Source organism: Petromyzon marinus, chromosome 15 (genome assembly GCF_048934315.1).
Source record: "Petromyzon marinus isolate PM22_M1 ecotype Great Lakes invasive population chromosome 15, UKy_Petmar_22M1.pri1.0, whole genome shotgun sequence".
In the NCBI taxonomy this organism is placed as follows: domain Eukaryota; kingdom Metazoa; phylum Chordata; class Hyperoartia; order Petromyzontiformes; family Petromyzontidae; genus Petromyzon; species Petromyzon marinus.
Window position 1 is genome coordinate 13,105,949 of NC_133681.1, and position 27,506 is coordinate 13,133,454.

At 48.2% G+C, this 27,506-nt stretch overlaps 1 protein-coding gene across 3 annotated transcripts; it reads right to left on the reverse strand.

Moving 5' to 3' along the window:
• Positions 1-37: 37 nt before the first annotated feature.
• Positions 38-27,467, reverse strand: LOC116942685 (regulator of G-protein signaling rgs-2-like). 3 transcript variants are annotated; one of them, XM_032954913.2, is made up of 5 exons: positions 26,117-27,467; positions 6,168-6,326; positions 3,833-3,925; positions 1,521-1,755; positions 38-895 (listed from the first exon to the last, which is right to left on the reverse strand). In XM_032954913.2, the coding sequence occupies exons 2-5, from the start codon at positions 6,302-6,304 to the stop codon at positions 665-667; spliced, it is 696 nt and encodes a 231-aa protein (XP_032810804.1). In that variant the 5' UTR covers positions 6,305-6,326; positions 26,117-27,467; the 3' UTR covers positions 38-664. The 3 variants fall into 3 exon arrangements, with proteins under 3 accessions (XP_032810804.1, XP_032810803.1, XP_032810802.1); XM_032954912.2 differs by lacking the exon at positions 26,117-27,467 and adding an exon at positions 15,056-16,230; XM_032954911.2 differs by lacking the exon at positions 26,117-27,467 and adding an exon at positions 12,838-12,999.
• Positions 27,468-27,506: the final 39 nt, after the last annotated feature.

Sequence of the window (27,506 nt, forward strand, 5' to 3'; positions counted from 1 at the left end):
GACGGGAGAAATTAAGGAACACCACCCATATGGCATGGATAAGTGTGACCATATTAAATATGAAAAAAGTTTAATTGTGTATTTATACACTATGTCAAAGCAAATACATAATTTACATGTAAAAAAATCATATACTACTGCAGGGAATCATGGGTAACATGGACAGACAAAAGTTGATCTCTCCTCATAAAAATAATTATTAACCTATGGGCCCTGTGGACCAATGTATAACAACAGCAATTATTTAAATCCTGTATGATTTGTTTAAATATCTTGATGCGGAGACATGTATTTTGTCCCTACGCCATCTTTGTGTTTAAAGGTCAACATGCAAGCACATGACTATGTAACGGGAGTAGTAGGGTACGTATATGTATTAATATATTTAGAGGTGACGTATATGACTTGAGCTAATGCACGATTTTTATGGCTTCTCGGTTGCCACTTATTGGTCACGGTCCTCGCTTACTATTACTATTATATACCTGAATATAACTTAACAACCCTTGCAGGCGTGCACCAGTCGTGAAGACCCATTCGGCCACGGCGTGAGCCACCGTATGATTGCTGTCCTTGAGAGTGCACAGTCAAATCCCGGGATGGCGTCGCCTCGGGTTTACGGGGCGCGAGTCCCTGCAGAAAAGGGATTTTAAGAGAGTCTCAGTCACGGCTTGACCACCGTGGGGCTGGCATCCACGCACTGCGAGACGGCTGCCGTGCTCTTGTCGGGGGCGCCCTGGAGCAGCGAGCGGTAGTGCTCGGAGGCGAGGAAGCGCGGATACGAGTCCCTCTGCATGAGCATGTAGATCTGCTGCTGCGCCTCGTCGAACGTGCCCACGCCCGGCTCCTCCATCCCCTCGTTGATGGCTTCGCGGGCGCGCGAGTCGAGGCTTACCTGCGCACACGGTGGCATAAATCATCCGCCTGGTCCCCTGTACCCGGGATTAGAGATTGAGACAAGTGGTGTAAGCTATCGAGTGTGCAGGTGGCGCAAATGTACTAGGAATGTACTAGCGCCCACGGGCTGGAGAGCCCCAGATGCTGGGTTATGAAAATGGGGTTGGTGGAAGGTGGGGGGTGAGTGCTGGCGGTTGGCTGGGAACTCGCAGTGCCGGCTTTAGGCGTAGTAGGCAACGTTGGCAACGTTGGCATTTTCCGAGGGCGGTGGCAGATGTTGGGAGTTGGTAGGGGCGGCAGTGTCAGGTTTTGCCGTCGGGTGGTCGTGATTCGTGGGTGTGTGTACGCATGTGAACTCGCGTGATACAAAGACGCCTCGGTATACATCGTTGAAGACACTCGTGTGAAACTTGCCATCACCGTGTGTGTGTGAATACACACGGTGATGGGGGACCGTGATGGAAGAGTGGGGAGCCCCGTTTCATTCACTGCACAAGGGGCAATGCCAACTATGCTACGCGACCGTACGGAGCACAGAAGAAGGCTGCTGCTGTGTGAGACGCTGAATTACGTTGGGGGAGGGGAAGGGGGGGGGTGTGCCACACCGAGCGACGGACGCTCACCTCCCTGGGCGAAAGGATGGAAATGTACTCCTCATAGATGGTCCTCATGCGCTCGGGTAGGGAGGTATCGTCTGTGCCGGCTCGCAGCTCCTCGCACGCAAGCCAGAAGAGCAGGTTGTCCTCGCTGAATTCGCCGCGCAGGAAGTGGCGGAAGTGCGCGCGGCCCGTGGGACTGCGTACGAGACGCTCGAACGACCGACCCCACGCCAGCACCTCGTCCGCACCGGCCCGCCCGCTGCGCGTGGCGATTGCGTGGAGGGGTGGGGGGGGCGTAGGCTGGGTTAATGGCTGCAAACTCATTCGGCCTCTTCTGTCAGTGAAACCAACAAAATGGGCCACTCGTGCTTTATTTGACATTTTTCCTTCTGAAAGATAGGGTAGCTCCAAACATTCGTGGTGAAGCTACAAGCCTTTCTCAGAATTTTCCCCCCATAGAAATTTCTAAACGTTAACATACATGATAAGTACAAAAATCAGGGCCTTTGTTTTCCATGTGTTTAAAGATTAAAATAGGGAAACGAATATCGTGAAGAAATATAAAACATGTAGCAGAAAAATAAGTACTATTTTAAACATGCTATTTTCACCACAACAGTCATTGGTTTAATCTTCATTTAAAGCTACCTACGCGACTTTGGTTTGATTGGCTGCTTTTCATAATTAAATTCAGCTCCACAAATGCACTGTTCTGTTCGTTGGCTTTCATCATTATGACTCTGGTCCACTTATAATAATTGTCCTCGGTATACAAATTATGTTAGGCTCTCTTAATTGTATTCCTCCAAGTTATTTTGTCCGTATTTATCTGGAGACCAACCTCAGGATAGAGGCTGAAATGTAATCTTACCCAGCTCTTCACATCATTTACGAGTTTAATACATTGGATATTTATTCAAAGTGGGTGGCTCGGTAGCTCAGGAGTTGACTGATCCAGCAAACGCTGAGATCTTTGGTTCTAATTTGGGTTCTGCCACCTTTGATTAAACCAAGTTGACGGTCTTAGCTTGGCGGTTACCAACGACTGCACTCAAGAAAACCTCCCATTTAAACGTAGGGTTTCACTTTTAGTCCGTAAACAAGTATATTTATATATAAAAAGTTTTCTGACCATCATGCGACCAACATCTCTACAGCAGGTCGCGTGCAAGGCTGCAGCACTTCCAATGTGCATTAGGGGGTCATTGGAGGGATTTATCACCATCTACGGACCATTCTCTCGCATCGTGATGCATTGCTCTAGGCAAGGTCTGAATGGACAAATGTTTCTGTCATGACAGTGCCAATGGCACAATTATAATTTGATCGGAATATAACTAGACATTTTAATAAAAAAAAAACCTGATACCAAATAAAAAGCCCATATTGGAGCCATTAATTTTAAACAGACTTTGATACCAGCACTTTAACTTTGTCTGTGACGTACGACGGGATTTGGTGCTGTGGTATGCTTGAAAGAGGAGTTTTGGGTGGGGTGAATGACGCATCCTGCACTCCGACGATGCAGCTGTCAAAAATCGTGGTTTCCGAGTCCATTGAAGAACCAATTCTGTGTTCAACATTGCTCTGAATGGTTGCAGCTCAAGTGGCTGCCGGAGTGACGTCAACCCATCGCGTACAACAATACCGATTCTTACACAAGCGATGTGATGCATGTATATCACAAGCCTAAGAATCGATGCGTTGTGTCCCTCCCCCCCCCCGCCCCCCCGTGTATACTTTGATCCATACTGATGTAATGACAGGGTGCCACCTGTCGGCCTGAAGGGGTAATCGCGGTTATGGGTACATTACGTAATGCCTAATTACGAGGAGGGCGTATCTGGGGTAAAGGTGAAAGGCGGAGTCGGTCGAGAAGCTCCGGGAACCTGCTCGAGGGTTCTAGAAGGGGGCGTGGCCGGAGGCGGGGCTTGGCCACGCTGGGAGGTATATAAGGGGGGACCGACCCAGAGGTTCGGGGCTGTTGCGGGTCCTGGGCCCTGGCTGCGTCGCTGCTCGCCGTCATCTCTCTACGTCGTCCGGTCACGTGGCCGATCTCCTGCAAGGCTCTCGCCGTCGCTGCGCTAGTCGGGCAGCTGCATAGTTGGACGCCAACGATGGGGTTGTGTGTTAGGGTCGGCTATGTGTAGCTGCGTTATATATAAATGTATCGCCCATTGTGCTCTTAATAATTAAGAAGCCTACACGACGTGTCGCAGAAGTCGCTCACTACACTAAGAACAAAAAACAACAACAACAATCTTTACGTCCGGGTAAATATTTCTGCCCATCAGCTTTTTCCCCGCGTGAATTTGAAAACGGCGGCAAAACCACACCTCGCGGCCTCCGAGTCGGTGCAGTCCTCGGTGCGCGTCGTGTGCGAGTTCTTCCGAGAGGACGTCGGCGAGTCTTCGCCCTGGGGCGCGAGACTACATTCGGCGCACGGGAGTTGAAGCGCAAGTCAAGAGCAACGCTCGGCGCCAGGAAGCCACCGTTGAAACGGAGCGCCGTCGCCTCTCCAGCACCGAGCTTCGCGCTCGAGAGTAGCCCCACCGCCCCCCCCCCGCCCCTCCTCTCCCGTATCGATCTCCTGTACGCGCATCGCACTGTAATGCGGTCGCAACGGCCAATAACAATGCGAGCCTCTTATCCGTGACATTCTGTCGCGTCTCCCTGACAACTGTAACAAATGAGTCCCGTGAGAATCGACTCGGGGATATTTTTAGTCGAGTTTTAACGGCTCGGGCCCCATGTCGCACACAATGTGGGGTGCCGCGCGCGTGACCTTTCCTCAAGCGTCCCGCTGCCACTCACTGCCTTGTTGCTCAAAGTGATATAATCGCGGCTCAGTGTTGCAATATATTTTTTTTTAGTCAAAGGCAAAGCTGCGTTGTGAGGTTGCGATTCGACGTTTGACGAGGATGATTGCCGTGTCGTAACGGAGGTCACATTGCAAAGAATTGTAAACGCCAAAGCAAAAAAATTCAGTAGTTAAGGTGAATATTGTGTTTTCTATATTTTCGCAAGTAGATAAACTTTTACCTTGAGTACTTTTCATCCTTGTGTGCCTTACCTGCACACTGTCTAATGCAGACCACAGCTTCCAAAACTTTCTCTGCTGGAATACGATTGTCCAGTATTTGTAACTGTGATGTAGTATTTACTACGTCAGCTTTGTTCGTCTGTCTTCGCAGACCCCTTGCAACTCTTTCCGAATCACCTCTGCACCCCCTTAGACCTTTTTATGGACCCATATTGATGCCTACACTTCCCTTGGGGTCCCCAGAACCCAGGCGAAAAACTGAGCGTAACAATTTATGCTTTAAGGGATGACATTGTTGATAATCAGGGCCGTGATTCAACACTGTATATATTAGTGTTGCTTTTGCTATCTCATTTGTATTGTTTCTCATTCATTCTGTCTTGTTTGGTACATTGTTGTTCACTCCCTGAGCCTTTATGCATTTTAATTTGCACATCATTTGTAACGTCGACATTACATTACTCTTGAGATTTGATGCTTGAATTGTGAGCCTGAAGAATCGATATTAACGTCATAATCGGGTCCAGGAGGCTCAGGTGTCGGCACTGAGATGGCACCACCGAGATCCTTGGTGTGTGACTCGACCAGTGCTTCTTAACCTTTACTGCTGCCTTGCACCCCTTTGGTTGTCAATCGTTAAAAAGGTCGACTGTTAATAAACACAGGTTTCATGAAACAAGAGTAGTTCTCGATTTAAAGCTTTCGTGACTGCAAGGATTCATCTTCTTTGGTTCTTTCGGTAAAGTCATGTAGAATGAGAATAAAATAATAAAATAACACAATAAAATTCTCACGACGTTTCGGCCACAACGCAAGCGGCCGTCTTCAGGTGAAAGGTACAGAACTGTCGGGACCTGAAGACGGCCGCTTGCGTTGTGGCCGAAACGTCGTGAGAATTTTATCGTGTTATTTTATTATTTTATTCTCATTCTACGTGGTGACTTTACCGAAAGAACCAAAGAAGAGGAGTTGTGCTTACGTGGCCGTGCTTCATTTGCCCTTCGATGATTTACCTCCGAAAGAGATCTGGCCATGTCTCGCACCCCCCCCCCCCCCCCCCCCCCAGTGGGTGCGTGCATCCCAGATTCAGAACCACTGCTCGAGATGGATACCGATGATTATACGTGGTTCTGTATGCATGTTTATCTTTCACACCGAATGCAGCCATATGTACTAATCAGAGGTTCTAAAGTTGATGTATCGAGTTGATAATCTCGGTCTTGTTCCCAAGGATTGACTTAAAATTGTTGGTTTGATTGACATGTGATGGACACTTTTTTTGCAGTGCATATAAAATTGTGTGACCTGAGTGTGGATGAAGAGGCCTGCAGTGACCTCAGATGTTGTTCTGTGACGTCATGTTCCGCGACATTCTCTCACACGGGATAATGCACCGCTGGATGCAGAGCCCCGAATTAAAATGTTCCTGTCTCGCGATTGTCGCGCACAATTGCGATATAATGGGCAAACAAAAAATAATAATAACCGCAACCGATATCGATCGATGAATCGGTGCATCACTGCACCTCTACCGGGAAGAGCTGCTGTAGGAATAGCTCCCTTGCCGCGTGTCCCCACTGGCCCTGGTCGGGCTTGGTCCCCCCAAGCGAGCGGAGGGGGTCACGCACCAGGAGCATGAGCAGCAGCAGCACCAGCAGAAGCAGCACGCGTCCCTGTCGGTCCCTGCCCCCTCCGCAGCCCCACTCTCCTCGGCTTCTGCGCTGTCTCCGCCGGGCTGGGAGGGCCCTTTCACAGGGCGAGGCATCTGTGCTGGTGCCCCAGCTTAGCTGCACAGAAACGCACACGGCGCCCATTAATATTCACACTGCTGCGATACTGTAACACCATCGGCCACGGTCAATCCACTGGTGGATGAAGGGTTCCCCGAGCCGGCAGCATCTTTCACAATCCTAAAATGTAATAATTCACCTTGTACCTTGCATACGAGCTGTTTTCACCACTCCCATCTCTTCTTCGGAAGTCCTCTCGGATGCATTTCATTCCTTCGCTGCTTCTCACCCTCATCGGCATTCTTGGCCATTGCCTTTCTTGCGTTGTGTTTCGGCGCAAAGCCCACTTTTCATAATTGTTTGAATGCTATTAACCTGCGTTATGTTCTCTAATCCTCGTGTTCCTCTTTCCGTCTGTCAATATAATGTAACAATTTAGTGCATTTATCCGGGAAAGGCTTGCCGAGTCTCATGGCTCTATGTTAGGAGCATCTCTGAGCCCCACCCCGTCGCCTCCAAGCGTCTGGATCAGGTGTGAGCCAGCACTGTAATCTATCACATGTTCGGGTGACCAGCATCACGTCTGCTTCGTCTCCTCAGTGCTCTGTTGGCTATGGACTGCATCACTTCACCTGCGAATATTCTATACGTGGAGCTTATGCCTCAAATCTCTTCTGGAACTGCTCCACAAGCACTCAAGACTGCTGCTGTTATTGAAATCCTGGGAACCCCCCCCCCTACATTGTATCCCAACATCACTGCAGATTTCAATTCTACATTTTATAGGAAAGGGAGCAAGAAAGTATCTTCTGCCATGGTCTCCACCATGACCCAGTACAATCTGTTTTTTGCAACAACAAAAAAAAGGAAATTCCACCAAGACTGCTCTCTGTGTAGTCAATGCCCTCTTGTACGGACCATGGATCTCACGCTCATTTCTCGTCGACCTCTCTCTTTCCACATCCCAATTTCGCGCAGAGCCTCAAACTTCCATCTGTGTAACGTCTCCCGCATCTGCAGCTTCCCCGCCCCCCTAGCTGCGAATGAGACCCTCCTCCATCCCTCGCCACATCTCGATTTGACCACTGAAATTCCCCTCTGGAGGGGTGCGGGCGGGCAGGCGGGGTAGGCTCTTCTGACAGTTGCCACTACTCGATGCGTAATCATGACCAGGAGTTCAACCGTCATGAATTATTGTTCGTTGGCTCGCGTGCTCAACAAGTAGTTGCCTCCTGCAATGAGCATGCGGCGTTGCTCGCCCTCGTGAAGAGCCCTCAGGCCAGTGGTGGATATATCGCATTCCTGTGACGGAGCGAAGTGTACTCGTCGGACAACCATTGGTGACACTCGAGCACGATGCCACAAGTGCCGGCATGCAACACCAACAGATACGTAAACGGAGCGGGGCCTTTTATAAACACGCACGACTTGCATACACGTGCGCACACATGCATTAAACAAAAAAACTCTGTACGTTTACAGATTTTTGTCAATCCACTTCTGGATGAGGGCCTACGCACGCTTTATGGATCGTCGGATCGTCGTGGGGGGGGGGGGGGGTTATATGTGACCCGACTGACTGCACAACGTTGGTCAGTGCCGGTTGGTGAAGGCGGGGGAGGGAGGGACCCCAGGACCGGTTCGGATATCACTCGCTGCTGGTCTTAGCTGTGGCTGGAAATCATCAAATTCGAAGTCGCCAGCTTGATACTGCAGTGCAATGCATGCGGATGCTGTCGCTGCGTTACACTATAAACAAAGGCGTTTAAACAAAACTACGTTTTCTTCACAACTATAATTCACAAGTCACAATTATAGTGCTGCAATTATACAGGATATGAGGTGTAATTGTCGACTAAAATATAGGTACACATTTCTGAGAATTCTGACTTGACCCCAAGTGGATAATAATACATTAAACATCTTATACAATAAAATGTACATCATTGACAAAAGTAAATTATCACTAAATGTCAGCATTCTAGTACTGCATATCATCAGCGTAGATCGCTCAGAATGCATCCTATCTCGTCACCACAAGCTACAGTGAGGGAAAAAAGTATTTGATCCCCTGGTGATTTTGTACGTTTGCCCACTGACAAAGAAATGATCAGTCTATAATTTTAATGGTAGGTTTATTTGAACAGTGAGAGACAGAATAACAACAAAAAAAATCCAGAAAAACGCATGTCAAAAATGTTATAAATTGATTTGCATTTTAATGAGGGAAATAAGTATTTGACATTCTCTCAATCAGAACGATTTCTGGCTCCCAGGTGTCTTTTATACAGGTAACGAGCTGAGATTAGGAGCACACTCTTAAAGGGAGTGCTCCTAATCTCAGCTTGTTACCTGTATAAAAGACACCTGTCCACAGAAACAATCAGATTCCAAACTCTCCACCAGAGCCAAGACCAAAGAGCTCTCCAAGGATGTCAGGGACAAGATTGTAGACCTACACAAGGCTGGAATGGGCTACAAGACCATTGCCAAGCAGCTTGGTGAGAAGGTGACAACAGTTGGTGCGATTATTCGCAAATGGAAGAAACACAAAATAACTGTCAATCTCCCTCGGCCTGGGGCTCCATGCAAGATCTCACCTCGTGGAGTTGCAATGATCATGAGAACGGTGAGGAATCAGCCCAGAACTAGACGGGAGGATCTTGTCAATGATCTCAAGGCAGCTGGGACCATAATCACCAAGAAAACAATTGGTAACACACTACGCCGTGAAGGACTGAAATCCTGCAGCGCCCGCAAGGTCCCCCTGCTCAAGAAAGCACATACATGCCCGTCTGAAATTTGCCAATGAACATCTGAATGATTCAGAGGACAACTGGGTGAAAGTGTTGTGGTCAGATGAGACCAAAATGGAGCTCTTTGGCATCAACTCAACTCGCCGTGTTTGGACGAGGAGGAATGCTGCCTATGACCCCAAGAACACCATCCCCACCGTCAAACATGGAGGTGGAAACATTATGCTTTGGGAGTGTTTTTCTGCTAAGGGGACAGGACAACTTCACCGCATCAAAGGGACGATGGACGGGGCCATGTACTGTCAAATCTTTGGTGAGAACCTCCTTCCCTCAGCCAGGGCATTGAAAATGGGTCGTGGATGGGTATTCCAGCATGAGAATGACCCAAAACACACGGCCAAGGCAACAAAGGAGTGGCTCAAGAAGAAGCACATTAAGGTCCTGGAGTGGCCTAGCCAGTCTCCAGACCTTAATTCCATAGAAAATCTGTGGAGGGAGCTGAAGGTTCGAGTTGCCAAACGTCAGCCTCGAAACCTTAATGACTTGGAGAAGATCTGCAAAGAGGAGTGTGACAAAATTCCTCCTGAGATGTGTGCAAACCTGGTGGCCAACTACAAGAAACGTCTGACCTCTGTGATTGCCAACAAGGGTTTTGCCACCAAGTACTAATTCATGTTTTGCAGAGGGGTCAAATACTTATTTCCCTCATTAAAATGCAAATCAAATTATGACATTTTTGATATGCGTTTTTCTGGATTTTGTTGTTGTTATTCTGTCTCTCACTGTTCAAATAAACCTACCATTAAAATTATAGACTGATCATTTCTTTGTCAGTGGGCACACGTACGAAATCAGCAGGGGATCAAATATTTTTTTTCCCTCACTGTATGTACTGTATGTATGTTGAACTTCTTTCGCTCCGTACATAGCCAACCATGCTGACTAGAGGTGCAGGGGAAGGACAACAAATTAAACACAAAAAGCAGTTGTAAAGAAATGAGTGATCAATCTAGATTTAAAAGTGCATTGCTCCAGTGGCTTACTAATATTGGATGGAAGAGCGTTCCAGACGGCCGCAGAAGCGCATCTGAACGCGCACGATGCAGTGACCGTCTTTGTTCTATGATTAGCCAAAAGCCACTGCGAGGATGACTGGAGTTTGCGTGATGGGTTTATGATTCAGCAAGGTGTTGCAGGTTCATTTGTGGCAAGCACTTTGTGTGTAATGAGTGCGACCTTATGATGTATTTGTTTGGTAACCGGAAGCCAATGCAGCTCAGCAAGCACTATACGGGGCATGGTTTAGATCTTGCAGTAAACGCTGGATGGTAGTCTGGATGATGCTTGGAAGGGCGACCACCATGCACACAAGGGTGGTATAGACTACTTTGGCACGACGTGGTGGACGCTGCAGAAAATAATCAACTGTTATTGATGTGAATAGCAGCAATCTGAAGATGTGACCACCTCAAGATCCGAAGACCCGCAAACCTCCAGTTTGAACTATCCGTGACCCGATGACCTTTTGGTCTTCACCAACCCTCACTGAACAGCGTTGTGAAATCCAGTCAAATCACTCTCCACGACCGGCACGGCGTGTGGAAGCCCTCATCCAGCAGTGGATTAACTAAAACGGCTGTATATGTACATACATCTGGGCAATCGCTCAAGGATTCTGCTCAATCAATAAAATCTGTAAATGATGAGAGAAACCCCATCCTGACGGAATAATAGTGCGGCTTGAAAATTATACCTTCCCAACGACGATAAAAACGTGGAAACACAATAAAACACGGCCTCTGTGCAAATAAAAAAAAACATCAACATATTCCTGTAGAAGTGCATTTTGGCCCTCTTGTCATAGATCACCATCAACATAGATTCGTGCAAATGTGACTGGACTGGCAGGTTTCAAACTCACTTGGTAGCAGTGAGCAGAGCTGACTGTTCATGAATCCTAATAAAGGACGAAACTAGTCCACAGTTATCTATCTCTGTACCAATGCTGCCTATCAGTCACATTTGCTCAAGTTTATGCGCAAGTGTGGTTAACAAACTAATAACTTTAAACGTTACCAGGTAAGGCCCACTGAGCTATATATAGATTTTTTTTTAGAAGTGAGCTGGTCACAAATGATAGCTCAACGAAGTAGCTTATCACGTGGAAAATTCACAGCAGCCGATTACTCTGAACGTATGTTTCTAAATGTGGAGGGAAAATCTGGAGAACCCAGAGAAAAATCCACGCGACCACGGGGGGGAGGGGAGAGAGAGAGACATGCAAACTTTAAATATACAGCAGGCGTCAAGGGTCGGGATCGAACCCACGACCTCCTGTATACCAGGCTAGGGGAGTTAACATTTCACCACGCCAGGTAAAGCATGCGCGTGGAGTGAATCACAATTACAAGCGGAGGCTTCCCGGTGGTTACGGTAGATTATTACAAATGAGAGCCACGAAGTTTTCCCACCTCCCCTCCCCCCACACATTTCGCCACGGATACGATGAGTTCTACTCCACCACAATTTAATTTATTGTGTGCAACTGCTGGCTACTAACTCGATACTGAATATACAGCTACTGTGGCGATATGTTAACTACCTCGCCTGGTATGCAGGAGGCCGTGAGTTCGATCCCAAACCTGACACCTGTATATTTGGCTTTTTCATGTCTCTCTACCCGTGGTTGTGTGGATTTTTATCCGGGTCTTCCCTCCACATTTAAAAACACCGTGCGTTTCGAATATTTGGCTGCTATAAAATGTCCCACGTGATAAGCCACTTCGTTGCGCTATCATTTGTGACCAGATCGCTTCTTGAAAAGGAGCCTATATAGCTCAGCGAATCTTTCCTGGTAAAATAAAATATATAGTTTAGTTTTTAGTGTATTTAATGTGTCCATTGTCAGCACAATCAGCATTCATGTCACCCTGTTGAATGGAGGAAAACGCGGACTCGGAATACCACGATTGTTTTTGTCTCGCCGAAATGTGGGTGTCTCTCTTGGCTGTGCCCGAGGACTCAGAAATCCAACGAACATCGACATCGCTGCCATCGTCATTAACACCGCTCCGTCGCTCTGTAAATGATGTGTTGTGCGCACACGCATCGAGCTGATGTGCGGGGCAGTCGCCTCCAGTCGGAGCAGACAAGCAGGGCCAACACACGGAATACTAAATCGCAGTTTTTTCCGGCTCGGGCTCACGCCCTGTGAGATTGCATAGCGAGATACAACGAGCGGCATTGCAATCCTGGAGTGGGACAGATATGTCTCTCAAGTCTACTTGCTGTCGAAAGCAATGTACTTCCCGCACGCACGTTCATTAAATCATCATCATCATCGTCGTCGTCGTCGTCGTAACCACATCGATGATGTTAAGGCTCAGCACCACCAAACCACCAAAGCAAAATTGTCCCTCCCTGCGTAAAAAAAAAAATGCTGTGTAACAAACACACATGCGTACAAGGATACAGATTCCTCGTGTTGAGACGAGTGCTGTTAGCGAGAGCCTATCAAGGCCGGTACGACACACGAAGGGATGGATGTTACCAGCACCGCGCGCGGCCGCCTTTGTCTCTCTCAGTCCTCATGTTTACACACCGCATCAAGTACTCTATAGTCAAGCCTGGTCGATATAGTTGAGGCTCGGGAGCGGTTCAGATATCACTCGCCAATGATATTATAGCCGTGACTATAAATGATAGATACTCGAGACGCCGGGTTCGTAGCGCAGTGCGTTAACACTACGCCACCGCTCCCCATAGACGCGTACACAAACACACACACGCGCGTGCGCGCAGTACAGTACAACCTTTTCCAGGATCTCGAAGGCATGCAGCTGCCGTGATGGCTGGAATGATGGTGACGCTGCCGGGGATGAGCCTGCTGCTTGCTCCGAGCGTGCGTGTCATATAACATGCGTGTCCATCACGTGTAGGAGCCGTCCCCCCTCTCTCCCCTCTCTTCCCCGCTCTCTCTCTCTCGATTTCCTTCGCGCTCCACCGCCCGCGCACTTTTACGCATTTTCTCATTCGAATCCGTCAGGCGCGCGCCTCACGCCACTCTCTTGCTTCGACTGCACGGGATTATCGGAGGATCGCGTCGCGCGAGGCGATGCTGGCCCACGGTGTTTTCCTGCTCCATCGTGCACAATCGCACGTGGACTCCCTCCCAGCGCTGATGAATGCACGCAGCCCATCGAGGGTGCTCGCGAACGGCGAAGCGAGTTCAAATCCATCATAGAGGTGATTTTTTTTTCGTGGGTTAGATCGCGTTCGTAAAAATGTCGTTAAACCCGCCACCAGCCGACACGGCCAATCAGTAAGGTCTGCCACGTAAACACAGCATGCCAATTCGTTACTACGCCGTGTTGGAGAGTAAACCCACAACATTGACAGTTCGAGTACGACGTTTCGTATTCAAATTGTGAGCTTCTTTGGTTATTTCGGTAAAGTCACGTAGAATGAGAATAAAATAATAAATTGATAAAATAAAATAACGCAATAATATTCTCACGACGTTTCGGCCACAACACAAGCGGCCTTCATCAGGTGAAGGGACGAGACTGTCTGGAGGACAGCGCTGTCCTCCTTAGCTAATAACCGCCACTCTCTGATGTTTACCCATGAAAGACTCGCCGAGTCTCGAGACCGTTTTACGATTTCATTCACAGGCGCGTCCTGCCACTTTAATAGTTGGCCAATACCATTCGTGCGTTGTTCGTTTGTCGGAAGAAACCGGACAACCCGTGCCAAAGCCGTGCAGAGCCTTCATAATGAGCAACGATCTCGTGTCGTGAACACGCACGTACACAGTGGCTCGGCGGAGAGAACATTACGGGTAAGTGTGGAGCGGTGCGAAGCAAACACACGATGTCTCAATTGCACAATGACTGTCTCGTGTATAGAGAACGCGCACGATGCCTTCAGGCACACACGTGCGCGTGACGCTCACTTTTACGCGTGGTACTATGCTGTGCGGTACACTGAACGTTGCCTATGGCCAAATCGTCCGGAGTGCGTCAGTGCCGCGGGAATCTAAGCGGGTTGGAGCCCTGTGCAATGCGGATCCAGCGATTCCCCCACAGCCATCACAAACCCGCACTGGCCACTGTGGTGAAGTATGCTTTAAATAACCCTCGGTGTCCACAAGGTGCGGGGGAGAACGCTCATCTAGCAGTGGATAAATAACCGGCCCGTACCTGCATATACATAACGAATATACGCATACACGCGGTTATTATTGAACGTTACGTATGTTGCGTAATCATAAACTAATCACTAGTTTAACATTATGTATTATACAGCACGTAACATATAGCCCACGCCGATGTGATGAACCTTGGTCTGCATAATTAACTTAAACACCACGCTTGACATGATGTCCAGCATGTGCGTAACACACACACACGCGCGCGGTGATTTTAATGAGCACGAGTGTTTTGCACAATGCGCACGCAGTGAACACGTGCTTCGCCTATTCTACATCCGCACAAATTATGTCAACACCACTGTGTTTACAATGACGAGATACGCATGGTCGTTGACAAGTCGACGCAGCATAAACGGGATATTGCTGCTCAGCGTCCATGTACCCAAAGCAGTCCGTAACAGACGACGTGCCTGTATACTGTACGTTCAAACTTAAAAGTCGACAGTCTATACCGAACACAGGCCATATATGCACGGCATGCAAACGCAATCTAAAGGGCATTCAGTAATGTTTGGTGAAGAGCAGTGGAAGGCGGATGGGGGGGGGGGTCGACTGGATCAGAACTGATTCCAGACATCACCTGCCGCTGATGTTAGCCGTGGCCGGTGAACGCAATTCGCCGGTTTCATCACAATCGCAGTGGCGCAACCCGCACGACATCACACTCTCACCAGGCTCGCTTACATTGTTACACACACACAGAGAGTTGGTGTAGCGATAGCACACGCCGCACGTGTGTGTGTGTGAAGCATAGGGTGTGCGGCGCTCCTGCTGCTGCTGCTCCTGATGCTGATGCTGCTGATGTTGCCGCTCGTTACCTGTTGCTCGGCTCCACCGCGGAGTCCATGCGCGTCGAGCGCAGCTGCACGCACGGGCGATGTCGTAGCGGCAGCGGCAGCAGCGGCGGTAAGACGGCCCGCGTCTTGTTAATGATGTGGATCGTTAAAAACTAATAAAATAAATAAATGCAACTCGCTCCCACCCCACACCCTAGCCCCCCCCCCCCCGTGTAGCCTTAATAGACTGTTGGGGCAAGTGCTGTTAGCGAGTAGCAGCACCACCGATGAAGGGTCGCGCGGCACGCGAGTGGGTTGTGGGTGGCCAGCAGCACCACGCCAGGGTCCCCGCCTTTGCCTCCCGAGCCGCGGCGTTTACGCATGGCGCCAGGACACTCATCTTTTTGTTAGGCTGAGTCTACCTAGGCGGAGGCCCCAAGGAGCACCCGTTCAGCCGATCGTCGCCGGTCTTGCCCCCCGCTCCACCTCCCACCGAGTGTACATTAGGGGTCTTGCAACCTCACCGGCTCGGCAGGGGTCTCTGTGCCCGTGTCTCACTTTCTCTGTGCACGGGGTGGGGAGCGGTAGTGTAGCGGTGTCTTTTTTAGCGCACGGCGCTGCGAACCCGGCTAGCCGAGATCCATTCTCGCTCGCGATCAACAACCGGTCGTGGCTCTTCCCTAGGTCTACTCGGCCTTAATTTAGCACCTGGTGCGGTGTGACAACAATGGGGATACAATGGCGGCCCCGTTCGTTGACGCTGGCCACCCAGCCCCCTTCACGTGTTGTGGCGGCCTCGCGAGCTGATCGCCTACAGCACTTGCCCCTACGGTCTGTTAAGGCTACATGGGGGAGCTTTGTCTTTATCATTAGAAACGCCACGATTCTCCTTCCCTCCCCCTATAATTGACGCAATGTCTCGATTTGGGGGCGTTACGGGTTCGAGCCAAGAGCGGATTTTGGGTTCGCGTTGTACGTCGACTCCGTCTCCTTTGTTCCGTCTCGCCTGTCCTCTCTCTCTCTCTCTGTCTCTCTCTCGTTTGCGTCGATTCGTTTGCGCTCGTCTGGGTCCGTGTCGTTTCGCGCCGTCTCATTGCTTTCTATTCGGCTCCGCTGTCGCGGCCGCAGCATCCCAGACGCGTTCGTTGCATCGCGGTCCGCGTCCCCAACTCTGCCCGCTTGACCGCTGCGCTCGGCGCGACTCGGCGGCGCTGGTCGCCTCTGGTGGTGGCACGGCACCGCAAGGAACTCCCCCCCACCCCCCCCCCCCCCACGGTGGTTGTTTACCCGTCAGCCGCGTAGGAACATGAACGGGCACACGAAAGTCGATGCACGGTAGTGCGATTGTTGGCCGTGCAGCCCAATGGGATGAGAACAATTATTGGAACTGGAGGAATCCGATGAGCTATGAAGCTCAATTTTTGTTTTCTTCACAGATGTCCGGTCGAGGCAAAGTCAGAACGTGAGAACAAACGCAACGGAAAAAAACACGAAAGGCGTGCAAAGTATAGGAAAGGTAAACACATCGCTTAAAAAAAAAACCATACATATGCAAATTAAACTAAACAATGTCTTCTCATCTTACCAGATAAAGCCCACTAAACTATTAACTTCTAACTCAGAAGCGACCTGGCTACAAATGATAGCTCAACGAAGTGGCTTATCATGTGGACATAGCAAAAAAAATACGGTTATCTAAATAACACTATGAAGCTTTGGTCCGTGTGCAGTGTAGTACATCACTGTAATCTGCGCTCCTTCGACGGAGGAGGAACAACGGCAGAAAGTGCTCTCCTCCTGAAGCCCTCTCGTGATTTCGCGGACCTCCACGCACGCATTGGCATTTCGCTCCTGGGACATGTTCGCCATCACACGCAGATGTCCGATCGAGGCAGGTCAGAATGGAATCGTTGCGAGTGGGAGCCCCTCGTTGCCCGGCTCTCAGGATGAGCCCTGCAGTAAGTAGCCGTGGCCAGCACGCGGCGCCTCACCCATGGAGCCGTGGCGCTGTGATGATACGGATTAAATCGTACACCCGACAAAATCACCGATCAGAGATTTGCCCCCCCCCCCCAAACCTCCTCCCCCCCCCGACATATGTGGAAGCGAGTGAGCGTGGCTCTGGCCGAAGGGGCCGTGTCTTTGCCCACACATCCACACATGGTATTGGGGATCGTAAATCGAGATTGATTGTATGGATTCCGCTCAGTCGATCCAACGAAAACAAATATTCAAAAATGCCGGGTTAATCATCATTTGAGGGTTGATAGCTGTGTCGATTGATTGCCAATCTATCCATGGATCGAGTTTTGTTGTGACACGCCCCCCCCCCTCCTCCCGCCTTCGACCACTGAGAAGCAACTTGGCTATGTCAGATGAGAGCTCAACGAAGTGGGCTGATTTGGAAATTTCAAGCAACCAAGGGGCCGTCCATAAATGACGTCACGCACCTGGGGGGGGGGGTCAGATATTTGTGACGATGTGTGATGAGGGGGGGGGGTGAGAAATGTGACGTCACATCAAAATGCGCAACTTTAAATAAATATAGACAACACATTCTACTTAATTAAATAGACTTTTAAATACATGTTTTCTCCTACAACATCAGAGTGCAGCGCCACATTAAATACGCACTACAATGACAATAGTTTAAAGCGATTTCAAGCATGTTTTATTTTGGGGGGGGGGCAGAGCTTTGTGACGTCATATTTGAGGGGGGGGGTCTGACTTTTTGTGACGCCGTGTGACGAGAGGGGGGGGTCAAAAATCGTCCAAAATCGCGTGACGTCATTTATGGACAGCCCCCAAATAAACTAAACAAACGCACTCCTAGTATCTGAACGTGGAGGGGAACAAAACTGGAGGATTCAGAGATACATCCTCGCGATTGTCTGGAGGTGGAGTTGGTTTATCACAGTGAGATCATGCGCGAAAATAACAAGTTGAGAAAATAACCACGCTCTAAAGTAGGTGTCGATAACTTTGTTTTTCGTATCGAGCGAGGGTCGAGGTTCGGAGAGATGCATGGCGCTGGAAGGACGAGTGGTGGTCGCGAGTTGCTGATGAAATAGAAACTGCTTCAACAAATCACTTTTTAACTCCATCAACAAATAAACGTGCAGCACCACACCTATCACCATCTTTAAGGGAAAGAACGGCAACCCTATCTCCGACCCCCAAAAACAGGTTCGCAGATTTGCTGAGCATTTCTGTGAGGTCTTTGGGGAAGGGAAACCCTTCAGTCCGAAAAACATCATATGGCACGGTGGAATTGACCCTACTGGTGCTGATGTGCCTCAAATATTGGAGGAAGTCGCCACCCCTTGTGAGTGGTTGGCTGATGTGCACAGTGGGGACCACAGCTTGTGCATTTGCCAGTCATCTCCGTCAGCAAACCCATGGCACCTTCTGCCAGCGAGCCTTCGACATTTAACGTGGCCTCAAAGTGCACCTAGCCTGGCACAAGCGCCGCGGCGACGTCACCGCAACATGGTTGTGTCATGTGATATGTGGTGTGGTATGTATGCCAAGGCAGTAATTATAATTTATATTGGGGGGGGGACATCCCCCCCAATATTGAAATATGCTCAAAATGTCCCCCCCCCCAAATATTGCTATAAATAGATTTCTGTTTATATGATTGTGGTTATGGTTGTACTTTATTAATCCCTAATCTCTGCCATTACATATAATGAAACAAGAAAAGGTAAAAAAGAAACAAAACAGAGCAATGTAATACAATACACTATTAGACATTATTGTAAACAATAAATAAAAAGTCCATCCTACAGTGAGGGAAAAAAGTATTTTATCCCCTGTTGATTTTGTACGTTTGCCCACTGACAAAGAAATTATCAGTCTATAGTTTTAATGGTAGGTATATTTGAACAGTAAGAGACAGAATAACAACAAAAAATCCTGAAAAACGAATGTCAAAAATGTTAGAAATTGATTTGCATTTTAATGAGGGAAATAAGTATTTGACCCCTCTGCAAAACATGACTTAGTACTTGGTGGCAAAACCCTTGTTGGCAATCACAGAGGTCAGACGTTTCTTGTAGTTGGTCAACAGGTTTGCACACATCTCAGGAGGGATTTTGTCCCACTCCTCTTTGCAGATCTTCTCCAAGTCATTAAGGTTTCGAGGCTGACGTTTGGCAACTCGAACCTTCAGCTCCCTCCACAGATGTTCTATGGGAATAAGGTCTGGAGACTGGCTAGGCCACTCCAGGACCTTAATGTGCTTCTTCTTGAGCCACTCCTTTGTTGCCTTGACCATAGTGTTTTGGGTCATTGTCATGCTGGAATACCCATCCACGACCCATTTTCAATGCCCTGGCTGAGGGAAGGAGGTTCTCACCCAAGATTTGACGGTACATGGCCCCGTCCATCGTCCCTTTGATGCGGTGAAGTTGTCCTGTCCCCTTAGCAGAAAAACACCCCCAAAGCATAATGTTTCCACCTCCATGTGTGACGGTGGGGATGGTGTTCTTGGGGTCATAGGCAGCATTCCTCCTCCTCCAAACACGGCGAGTTGAGTTGATGCCAAAGAGCTCCATTTTGGTCTCATCTGACCACAACACTTTCACCCAGTTGTCCTCTGAATCATTCAGAAGTTCATTGGCAAACTGCAGACGGGCATGTATATGTGCTTTCTTGAGCAGATTGAACTTGCGGGCGCTGCAGGATTTCAGTCCAATTGATTTCTTGGTGACTATGGTCCCAGCTGCCTTGAGATCATTGACAAGATCCTCCCATGTAGTTCTGGGCTGATTGCTCACCGTTCTCATGATCATTGCAACTCCACGAGGTGAGATCTTGCATGTAGCCCCAGGCCGAGGGAGATTGACAGTTCTTTTGTGTTTCTTCCATTTGCGAATAATCGCACTAACTGTTGTCACCTTCTAACCAAGCTGCTTGGCAATGGTCTTGTAGCCCATTCCAGCCTTGTGTAGGTCTACAATCTTATTCCTGACATCCTTGGAGAGCTCTTTGGTCTTGGCCATGGTGGAGAGTTTGGAATCTGATTGATTGATTGCTTCTGTGGACAGGTGTGTTTTATACAGGTAACAAGCTGAGATTAGGAGCACTCCCTTTAAGAGTGTGCTCCTAATCTCAGCTCGTTACCTGTATAAAAAACACCTGGGAGCCAGAAATCTTTCTGATTGAGAGGGGGTCAAATACTTATTTCCCTCATTAAAATGCAAATCAATTTATAACATTTTTGACATGCGTTTTTCTGGATTTTGTTGTTGTTATTCTGTCTCTCACTGTTCAAATAAACCTACCATTAAAATTATAGACTGATCATTTCTTTGTCAGTGGGCAAACGTACAAAATCAGCAGGGGATCAAATACTTTTTTCCCTCACTGTATGTGTAAGTGAATTTTTTTTTATATCTTAGGCAGGAAATTAGTTTTCAATTTTTTTTTTCTGTGGGGGGGGGGACCCCAGACACCCTGGAAGATTTGGTCCCCCCCAATGTTGACTCCATGGCCTTGATGTATGCAGACTGTTTGGTGTACCTACATGTACAATACATGTAATGCAATGTTTGTATAGAGTGTTGATATCGTGTGTGTACGTTGCTTATACCTTTTACGCAGCGTGTGTTCGTAGCGTAAGGCGTATGTGTTCCACAGTATGGTGTGTGTATGTGTGTGCAGCGTGCTGTGTATGTTGTGGGATGTACGTAACTAACGTGTTTTAAGCAGTGTAGTGATGTGGTTTGGATGGACGAGCTTTGTGAATTGTTATTTATTCACAGGGTGCGGCCACTGACATTCAAACGTGTTCATTGGTGTATTGATTTGCGCACAGTAATCATGTTTATGGTACAAGTCGTTCTTGAGAATAACCTACTTCAAATCAAAGGGAAAGCCTTAGCATTACACTCACGCTTCCACAGCTGTAACTGATGCGATAATAATATTTGAAGCAATCGGCGGGACCCCGGGGTCCCATCACTGCCCCAAAATGGGAAAAACCGCGTAGCGACATGAGTCTTGCCTTACCGACAACAAAACTAGTGTCAATCGATTGGCCTCGTCGAGAGCTACTCGGGGCACTAAGTTTCGTAAAAAGTTGAAAAATTACATAAACACGTTAAATTCACTGTCTGGGGGCGGCGGGCTCGCCTTGGCAAAGAAGCCGAGGATCGACGGCTGACCGGAGGGCGTCGTCGCCGCGCGCGACTGCGGCGGACGCCCCCCGGGGCTCGCGTTTGGCCGGTGGGGTGACGCCCGTCGTGTTGATCGCCGCCTGCTGCTGCTGCTGGCGCGAGTCTGGGCGGGCGGCGCGTTGCTGGCGGGATCACGTAGTGGGGCGGACTGAAAAATAATAATTATTGAGCCGATTTTTGCGGGACCCCGGGGTCCCGCCAAATATTTCAATTAATGGGTAGCGAAAGGGCTCCTTAAAATGTGGGGAACACATTCAACCGTTCCAACGTATTGCTCCAACCCTACTTTCTGTACTGCCTCATAACCCGGCAACTCCACGGACGGGCGTATGACACACGACTCTTAACGCGCTTACAAACCCCATTCACAATCAGGCGCGAGAGTTATCTTATCCAAACACACGCACACACCAGCAGGACAGATCGGGAAGCAAGCAGACGTAAATGGGTTTTTATATATTATAGACATACAGTATAGTTTAACACGTAGGCTTTCGCGACCAATATCATTCATAATAAAGGTTTTTTGGGTTAGATCGCGTTGTTTATAAATGTGTCGTAACCCTCCACCACCCGACACGGCCAATCAGCAAAAAAAGTGTCACGTTGACAAAAGACAAATAATTCACTACTTCAGCCCACCGGTGTGTTGAAGAGTTAATCCACATTTACAGTTTGAGTACGCCGTTTCGCTGGTAAATACATCCAGCATCATCGGGCAATTCGCCAGAATGGTAAAGCCCTCGCTTGCTCCCGGTTTTATATAGAACAGCAGGGTGACGTCATCATTTAACTCATATCAGGTGCAGTGATTAGAGGCGGAGGGGGGGGGTATTGTAATTATATAATCGATTAGTAATCAGTCAATGGTTATGATTAGTAATGAGTTGTAGATTTGTAATTAGTTGTAATGTGTGTTAGTGATTATATGCTATGTTAGTAATCCGTTAATTAGTATGTGTTTCCCCTATAAGGAATTGTAATGTGCATTCATATCTTAGCTCCCTCGGCAAAGCCACGCCGAAGGGTAAAGTCACGTAGAAGGGAAACAATAAAATAATAAAAATATAAAAACAATAAAATTGTGTGAATTTTATATAAAAACAATAAAATTGTCAGAATTTTAATAAAATTGTGAGAATTTTATTGTTTTTATATTTTTATTATTTTATTGTTTCCCTTCTACGTGACTTTACCGAAAGAACCAAGAATATGAATCCCTGCAGTCACGAAAGCTTTAAATAAAAATGTATACAGTATCTTAATAATATAGAGATAATGCTGGTGATGGGTGCGGCAGGACTTGAGTCAGGATGTCTTTGCCCTCCCGGAAAAAAAAAACACAAGAAAACTTTAAAAAAATCATGTTTTAAAATCAAGTTTGAAAATGACCAGCACTGTCCATCAGCGCACACGAACCAGAAGCTAAACTACTGCATTTAATTTTACCAGGCGAAGCCCACTCCGCTGTTCGCTTTTTTCTCACAGGCAACCTGGCCACACGTCACAGCTCACCGAAGTGGCGTATATCAAACGTGGGGATTTATAGTCGTGGCCAAATAATGTAGACGCACGTTTATAATTACGGGGCGCAAAACCGGAGGACCCAGGGGAAAATGCACGCGACCATTAACGGGGAGAGAAAACACGCCGACTCCATATGTACAGGAGTCAGGGTCTGGATCGAACCCATGGCCAACTGCATATCAGTGAAGGCTGGGTTGGTGTCTGGCGTTTCTGCTGGCGGCTCTGCTGCCGTGACCCATTGCCCCAATGTGAGCGGCGTCGTCTGGATATACCACGGGCAGCTGCGCTGTTTCGTGCGTGTAGCAGTGGCGCCAGCTACCGTGTTTGCAGGCGGTTGTAACTGCACCGGGGCTCACGGGCTGAATGCGTCCGTCCACCAGGCTACGAAGACGGTGACGCATCGGATAGCCCACCTACTTTATTCCATATAGCAGGGCCCATTCCAACCACTTTACGTCACTGGGTCATGACGTTTCGCGAGAATGGCCCAATCGCGGGCCACGCAACATCGAAAGCGAAAACATGGCGTGTGCATTTTATTTTATGACCACCACGAAGCCAGCAGCTCTCAGATTTAATCATCGCACATGCAGTCTGCGTTGAGAGAGCGCGTGAGAAAGCGTGAGAGCGCTCGCGCGATGATCGTTGTCTTGCGTTACGTAACATACATCACCTCCCTTTCATACTCTGCATGATGTGGATGATGGACCATTAAATGATTGCAATGTAGACTCTCGTTTCCACTTAATGTAAGGCCTCCATCAGATTTGACTAGAATAGACCAGACCAGCACACTTGCTTCCATGATATACTGAAATATACATAGTGCGATAGGCATACAAATTGGCTTTTCTGTAAGTGTTTTCATCAAGGAGATAATTACGCTCATGTGTGTACGTATTTTTTTTTTTATCTAATCCAGATCATGGTCCGCAGCCAGTGTAATTGTATTAGTGGTTTGAGACAATCACGGCTTTACAAAGAGGTCGTTCAGTCTCAGTGTGCCACCACCGCAGTCAAATCCTTAAACCAACCTGGGGCAGATTTCAACAGGGCTCACTTTCTATCGATTTATTTAAACTCGCGACCAAACAGAATACGCAAATACTATCTAATTGTCATCTAAAACCCGTGAACTATCCATTACATACAAAGTCATTATGCATTGATGTTAATCATTACTGGGAATAACATATAAACAGACGTCCGTTCTATCTCCGCATGCAAATGACATAGCTCTGAGTCATCTGCCTATTGGGTTTTCCCAATACAAAATTATCCAGCGGCAAAGCAAGACAAATCTGGACTATTAAATGCTAGCCAATGGACAGCGCCTAACGTGTGCTGTTTAACAACATCGCATGTAGATTAAGAACCACACAGGACTCGCACAACTCATACGCACAGTAAAGATGCTCCCCCGTCGCGTTCTAAAGCGTCACATGAATGCAGAGGGCATCTCCCCAGTAGAAGCTTCGGCTCCCTCCCTGTTTATGTACCGAGGCAGTCACAAAGACAATGCTTTTATAGAATGATGTAGCTGAGCAAATAGTGGACCGAGTGAGTGATAACGCACAGCACTTGGAGCTTCTCCACTTACAGAATCCACCACCTGCCGCCGCGTGCACCCAGCCAGCTCGTTGGCCCTAGCGTGGAATTACAGCCGGGAAACTGAAACATAATGTTGCGTTTCATTTGATTTATTTCGTGTACTTTTGCGTCGCATTTTTTTTTTGCGCGTGCGAAAGAGATACGAGGTAGGTACGCACCCCAAGAAGGAGTGCGGATGGTTATTGCCCGCCACGGTGATTTGTCGGGCGGATCTTATGCAAGTTAGCGATGGGCCACAACGCTGACTTGTTTGCCGGGATTAATCCTGTTGTGCGGATTCTATTTGTCTGCACAATACCCCGCCTCAACCTTCGTCTTACATAACGCCGCTCGACATTCACCGCCGCTCAAAGAGCTCAAGATTTACAGACGAGCGGTTGCAACCAAGTGTTTGTACGTCATCCGTTTGACCCGAGCAAACGTTATGAATAATGTTTGCGTGCACTGGATGTTGAACATCTTTCGCACTGTACGTCGTCAACCGTGCTAATCGAAGGGCAACAGACTAAACGCAAAAAAGCAGTTCTAAAGAATCAAGTTTTGAGTCTAGGTTTAAAAGCTTTAGATAATGTTTAATCACTTGAAAAATGTATATTTGATCGAGTCGAAATTCTCAGGGGTACCGGCTCTAGGGCTTCAACAAAGCCACGGGGCCGTCTGATGCATTGTCTTATATTAAGTTTTACTTCTTCAAACAACACAAACGATGCCTCCACCCAAACGTGACGGTATAATTGTGTCTCACCCTATGCGGCTCATTCAACGCAATGCAACCCCCTCCCCGTGTAGGACATAGGAGTACATTCCGTCTAAAGTTGGCAATTGAATGACATCGACGCAGCGATTAAACGCAACCGTCAGTGCTTGCACTGACTGATGTAGCACCCTCTGTATCCACCAGATGGAGATGATAGTATCTGCAACACGAGGACAAGTATTCAATCATATTTTTTTGCGGAGATATACATTCCTTGCTCTCCGGGAAAAAAATAGTAAAAAAAAAGATAATGCAGAAATAACTTGTTTGAAGTTTAGCAGGGGGTTATGAATCGTGTTAGTCTCAAACTGGTGTTCGGTGGCGTGTTACATTACATTGATTTAACTATCCGCTTTGGCAATGTTTAACATTTTTCTATTATTTTGTGTGTTGTGTGGAAATGTATTATGTACAGTAAGCGTTAGGTACTGGTGCTCTGATCACATTATACTGACATTTACTGCCGCGTGATGTGTGAAGTGCATATTATTGACGCAAAACGTTGTTACAATTTGGAAAAAAAAACGAAATAACATCCTAATAGCTATGATTCGAAATCGCATTGCAATGGCTATAATGCGTGCATCGTTGCATATCTGTTGACCGGAGTCGTCATAAGGCAATTAATAATTACTGCGACAGTTTTTAAGCTCTTACTGCAAAAAAGAACTATAGACTACAAAGATCCCCCATATAGCCTTAACAGACTGTAGGGGCAAGTGCTGTTAGCGAGCACCTATGAAGGCCGGAACGGTACACGAGGGGGTGGGTGGCCAGCACCACGCCCGACCGCCTTTGTCTCCCTAGTTGCAATGTTTACACACCGCACCAGGTACTCATTTGAGGCTGAGTCGACCTAGGGGAGGCCCGGGACCGGTTCAGATAATCGTCACTGGTGTTGGCCGTGAGCGGGAATCGAACTCGGGTCGCCAGGTTCATAGCGCAGCGCGCTAACCGCTACACTATCGCTCCCCACAAAACAAAAGAACTATAGACTACACGCACTCACACACACACACTGCTTACCTTTAAGTTCTTCAGCGGCTTAGAAAAGCCATACACAATATCACAGGTTTACGCTGACTGTGGCGACAGCAGCCTCATTGGGGTGGTGCTGAACGGGACAGCTCCCTCTTCGCTGGAACCACGCCGTGAGTGCCACGAAACGAGGGGGGATTAACGCGTCTTGATTTCCGTAGCGAAAACAAAACCCCCGCTGTGGCCACACTATGAAGGTCATAATGAGTAATCCTGTCTCCCGAGGGACCGCGACTTTCCATGGATGGAGCGGCAGCATCACACGTTGGGAGATGCCCCGGGTAAGGTTCGGAACTAGGCGTCGTATCATGCACACATGTACAGCCCTTATGCCGATCAACTGCTGGATGAAGACCTCCCCACGCCGTGAATGTCGTGGTGCGGTTATTTTCAAAATGCAGTAATACCCCGATTTACGTCCCCCCCCCCACCCTCCACACCCATTAACGTCGTTTCGCAAATACGTCGTCACTTTATTCTTTAACACCACTACCTGATTTGCGTTGCCTCAACCCACGCTTACGTCGCTAGCAGCATCATCCGTCCTTTCTCGTATCCGTCTGCCATCGCCTCCACCGTACCCTGTGAATCGCTTTGATTCGCGTCGTTTCGATGTTCCACGTCGCCGCTTTCGGGAACGCATCCCCGACGTATACCGGGGTGTGAATGTATTTCACCACGCTGGTTAGGGCGGGTTGATAATGGAGGGGAGCTTAAACGTGGGAGCGTAGAAGCACCGCACAATAATGGAATTGTCTGCATTGTCATCTGCTGCCCACAACGCGAACCCGCAGATTGATCGCATTTCAAAGTATTTTTTTTGTTTTGCCATTGGCGGATACACACCCTGATTATTTAAAAAAAACTATTATTGCACCAAAACAACCTTGGTGTCTCACGACTCTTGTTCAGAGGAGGGTCCTTCTAAGTTTTCGCAGTAGGGGGCGATGATTGCTATGTATACGTTACATGTATTACAACATTTTAAATTTAATTTTCTATCTATGTGACTTTACCGAAAGAACCAAAGAGCATGTATTACAAAATTGAGTCATTTGCGGTGTACACGTACTGCATTCAAATTTGACAATGTTTCGGACCATAACGCCAGAACACGGTGGCCTCCTCTTTGCCAACGACGTCGCGGGATATTTAACGTCCACTCTTTAGAGGTCACACGACGTGCGGTAACTTTCGCGACAGACGCCCGCAGCGGCCGTAGCATTCGAAACTGTGAGCCTCTGCGACGAGGGGGCGAACGGGCGACCGCTAGGCCACGTCACCAAATGCCCGTAGGTGTTCGCGCGTTGACAATGTGAGAGAGGACGCGGCGCCGCTGCGCTTTTGTGGGGCTGATACTTCGGCGGCCGCTGGACAA

Bases quoted from the DNA above. Each gene is read 5' to 3' on its own strand.
- LOC116942685 (XM_032954913.2), bottom strand. From the start codon at position 6,304: ATGCCTCGCCCTGTGAAAGGGCCCTCCCAGCCCGGCGGAGACAGCGCA. The intron at 3,926-6,167 runs GTGCGTGACCCC...CGCCGAATGTAG, and splicing joins TGCTGCTGCTCATGCTCCTG to TCTCGCGCCCCAGGGCGAAG. The intron at 896-1,520 runs GTGAGCGTCCGT...CCGTGTGCGCAG, and splicing joins CCATCCTTTCGCCCAGGGAG to GTAAGCCTCGACTCGCGCGC.